This window comes from Scaptodrosophila lebanonensis, unplaced genomic scaffold (genome assembly GCF_003285725.1).
Source record: "Scaptodrosophila lebanonensis strain 11010-0011.00,11010-0021.00 unplaced genomic scaffold, SlebRS2 tig00001418-arrow-arrow-pilon, whole genome shotgun sequence".
NCBI classification, from domain to species: Eukaryota; Metazoa; Arthropoda; class Insecta; order Diptera; family Drosophilidae; genus Scaptodrosophila; species Scaptodrosophila lebanonensis.
The window spans coordinates 233,265-237,626 of NW_022060744.1; the positions used below are offsets into that span (position 1 = coordinate 233,265).

At 43.2% G+C, this 4,362-nt stretch overlaps 1 protein-coding gene across 1 annotated transcript; it reads left to right on the top strand.

Moving 5' to 3' along the window:
• Positions 1-1,082: 1,082 nt before the first annotated feature.
• Positions 1,083-1,781, top strand: LOC115633368. The gene has a single exon (XM_030530812.1). The coding sequence runs from the start codon at positions 1,083-1,085 to the stop codon at positions 1,779-1,781; it is 699 nt and encodes a 232-aa protein (XP_030386672.1).
• The last annotated feature ends 2,581 nt before the right edge of the window (positions 1,782-4,362 follow it).

Genomic DNA, 4,362 nt, shown 5'->3' on the forward strand with positions numbered 1-4,362 from the left:
ATTCTCTGCTTTTCTTTTTTAGTAAAAAGAGATATTTTGCAATCTAAATCAGCTTTAAATATCGAGAATAACGTAAAAACTGTTAGTCTAGAAAATGTTTCCATGCAAACAGAAAAGGGAAACGAAACTTCAGCAAATGAAGATTATTGATTTGTTTCATAGCCATTAATATTTTGTTATTACATAAGAAAAAAAATACAATTTGTCTTAAAGTTTTTTATGTGTCTATAATCCAGAATTGTTGGCATATCGAACATCGGTTGAACACTAATTGCAGGTCATACATTATACCTATATTTATATATTCTTCTTTATACGTTTGCATGAGATTTGTAACCAACATTTCAAATTACTGATGAGATGAAATTGTGGGGAAAAAATATCAGAATTCCAAATACATTTTAGAACAATCCGTAGTTTAGTTTTGTATCTTTGGGCCTTTTGTAACCTGGGCCAATTGTACTCATCGTCACATACACACTAAACATTACCTCGACAATTGACAGTACAGCGTGTCCCACTGTGCGGCTGCAGCCAAGAGAAGTAGTTTTGGCCTCAAATAAAAATTCAGCACATTTGCGCGCGTTGCATTCATTTTAAATTTTAATTAAAGTGCGCCACGCACTTGAGAGCAGAGCTGGGACTCAGTTGGTCTCCGAATTGTTCAAAAACCAGGCAAGTCTGCAAACCGAAACCAGAAAAACTGCTATACGAAATGTTTTTTGTAGTTTGTTTGTTCTTTTCCGTTTGGTGGGCCTAAGGCAGCCTTCACGTGCGCGATTTCATGCAAACAAAAGATTAAGTACTTGACACTGTCCAACAATGATGACGCTCATGATCGAAAGCGACTTACATTCATTTTGGCTGCAGGGGTTTGCGGTACTTTCTAACGCCGAAGAGTCAATTTTTGTACTATATGCTATGAAAACTCAAATGTAGTGATGATATTCGTAATTTCAATAGAATTGTTAAGAAGAAAGCGTAAGATTTTGCATATCATCCGGGCATGGCTGGTAATCTTACTATATAAGCGGGCTGCTATCGGCCCGAACGGTACAGTAGCTAACGAAGTGAACCCCAATATGGAACTTAAGATTCATACTTGTCTGATGGCATTGCTGCTAGCTCTGGCGTTTTTGGCATCCGCCTATGGTGTCTCGGCCAAGACGTTGCCACGCGCCAGCTCAAATGGTGATGTGGAAGAATCTGGTGTGAACACATTGGAGAAGGGGCCCTCCAAGCGTCTAGCCGGTATCTTTGTAAAAGATGGCAACGAAAACGGCCAGTTGCGTTTTTTGGCCGCCGGGCTGTCAAGCAGTGGGAACAGCAATAACATCAACTCAGCCCTCAACCAATATATAACCCAAAAGCAAGATATGTTGGAGCAGTTGCGCCCAGTTAGCACATCTGGTACTGTAGGCACGCTGGGAACACTCGGCACGGCCACAGTCACGGGTACAGGAACTGCTACCGGCACAGGAGCTGTGACCACCAGTGCCAATGGGGCCATATATGTGAACTTGGGCTCCAGTTCAGGCTCCTCGTCGACCAGCTCTAATGCGGCCCTCAACCAGGCCATCTACGGCGGATCCCCAGTGGCTGATCTCTTGCCCCAAGTTATTGCATCGGCTGCTCTGCAAAATGGAAATCTACGTCGTCGTACCCCAGCAAATCGCCGCCGTGTGGCAAATCGCGTGGGCAACACCCAGAATCGCCGTCGGGGCAACAAGCGTGGCAAGAAGCGACCACAGGTGCTTGTGGTGCGTCCCAATCGGGGCTAAGCAACTGAGGTAATGGCGACCGAAGACTCTGTTTTTTTTTTGCAAGAAATATTTTTTTTTCTTTGTATCTAAGCATAATTTATTTATTTATATAATAAATTTGTGTTACATATTTGTATCACAATTCATTCCTAAAACTTCTTCTGCTGCATGAGTTTAAAAATAACTTTTATATAAAATTGTAACGATATGTTTTATTTACCCTGCACCAGAAGGGTGGAAGCCCATAATAAGAAGTCACGATAATCAGGCGAGGTTAGTCGATGCGAGGACAGGCTTTCTTATTTCGAGAACAGAGAGGAAAAACAATGAAAACTTGATCAATGCATTGCACTGTGAAGAATAGCTTAAAACGAAGTATACAGTTGAAATTGAGTTACGTTTTGATTCATTTCGGACCAGTGTGCGTCTGCTGCGCTGCAGTTGGTCCACTTTGCCGACAAGGTGTGGAAGCAGTGCATTATGCTCTCGTGTTTGTAATCATCCTGTAAGTGGCTCTAATCAGTGTCGTAATAATATAAATTAATCACTGCACTGGCGCAGGCGCCTGCAGTTACACCAAATAGTCCCTGGGTAATGTGGGTCAGGACCTAAGTTCATGTCTTGACCAACTCTTGATGTTCCGCAAAAAGTTTCAAGTTCATGGCATGTATGCGCACATTGACCGACGCCAAAAGGCGACCGCAAAGTGACTTCGGCTATGCGCAGTGGTTTTGCAACACCGCCCCTACCTCTAGGCCGTCCCTGTCCAACCAACTACTAGCTCCCACTAGTCCCTGCTGTGCATACTTTGTAAATGTTTTCTAATGATTTGATTTGAAATTCATTTGAATTATTGCTTGCTTCCGGCTTCCGGTGCCTTCGCAATACTTTCCTGTTTCAGTTTCAGTTTCAGTTAAGCTGCGCAGCGGCTGCGCCACAGGCAGCGCAAAGTTGTATGCTACATACAAGTATAGTAGGAGTCTTGGGCGGGCAAGCTGGTTGCCTCGTTGGCTATATATTGTACATAGATGACTATAACTGCGTTGCCATATGATGTATGGGCCAGGGACGACGAATTGCCTACTACTTAGTTGGCTGCCACAGTTGGCCTTCAGTTATTTTCAGTTGGCATGTGTGTGCACCTGCACCGAAAACAATACGTTTTACATATTTCGTTTGTTTTCATATATTCGTAAAAAAAGTGAAGCATTTTTTCTGTTCGCGGCTTGTGCTCAACTTTTTCATTACTACTAGAATAGATACAACTTGCTCGCTACCTGATGGTTTGATCTAATGGTTTCTTCCTTTTGCGTTTCTTCAGTGGCTCACATAATAAGTGTACTTAGGATATTTCCGAACATTTCTATAAAAGCTATATGCCTGGCTTCCATTCTTGCTTAGATGCTTATTTGAACGGGCAATAGGACGGACTGATGGGTATGCCTCTGCCAAATTTCAATAGGACTTTGGGATGAAATTGTTGTATTTGGGTATGATAGTCAGCTTGTTTGTATAAAGCATTTTTGGACAGTGTGCTTTTGTGGGTCCCAAGAGTACCGAGAGTTTAATAGATACTGAAAAGTATGTGCAAGCAAGAACAGTCACAGTTCCTCCACAGTCACGCTCATTCTGCGCCTTACGGTGCGGAACTTTGTTAATATGCAAGTGAATGGACATTTCCGGTACGTGCAATGGAGTTTGGCTTGTTTTTTTTTTCTTGTTGGTTTTTGTTGTTTTCGGCTGCCCCAGTTGCTTGGCTAACTGACTGAGTGACCATACTGCTGAACCGAACCGAACTGAACTGAACCGAACCAACCGCCAGCTCCGCCCACAACCGCACGCGAAGCTACAAGCCAAGCACATGGCTACATGAACGCCTTGTACAATTTTTAGACATTCGACCATCTTGGACTCTCCAGTCCTATGGCATGCTTTCATGTGTAATTTTCAATTAAAATGATTTTCGTAGACAACTTTGAATGGTCAGGTTGAGGTATTTTGCCCATTGCCATTCGTGTGGTTGGCCACAAATACTTTTCGGAAAATCATAAATCATGCAGGAGGCAAAGACTCGAACCGCAATCGTAGCAATCGGGCAAAGGAGCCAACCAACATTCAATACCCAAAGAGTTAGCAGACCCAAGCGTTGACAGCAGCCCGAGGGGGAGAGAGCGACCGGAGGAGACAAATTGAAAGGGGTGGAGCGAGAGTGACAGTGAGAGGGAGGATGCGAGCGAGTGGGGCAGATGAAGCGACCACGTTCCAAGTTGCGTTTTACTTTTGAAATAGTTTCAAAGTGGAAAAGTTTGCTAAACTGAAGCCCGTACCTAATGGCAGTTAATTTTTGGTCAACTAGAGCGCATTATGAGCAAAATACCGCTCAACTCCACAGAGTTCGCGTACTAATTGTGGTCAGTCGAACGAGTGCTTCGTAGAGCTGGGCTAGCGATTTAGGCCATTCTTATTTATATTATTATTTTGATACACGAGTACTCCAGCATTGTATTGAGCTCTCTAAACCGGCCCAATAACCAGTATTCTTGATTCCTGCTAATCATCAACAGAATACCAACATTGTACCCAGCCTTTTCTTTTCCCA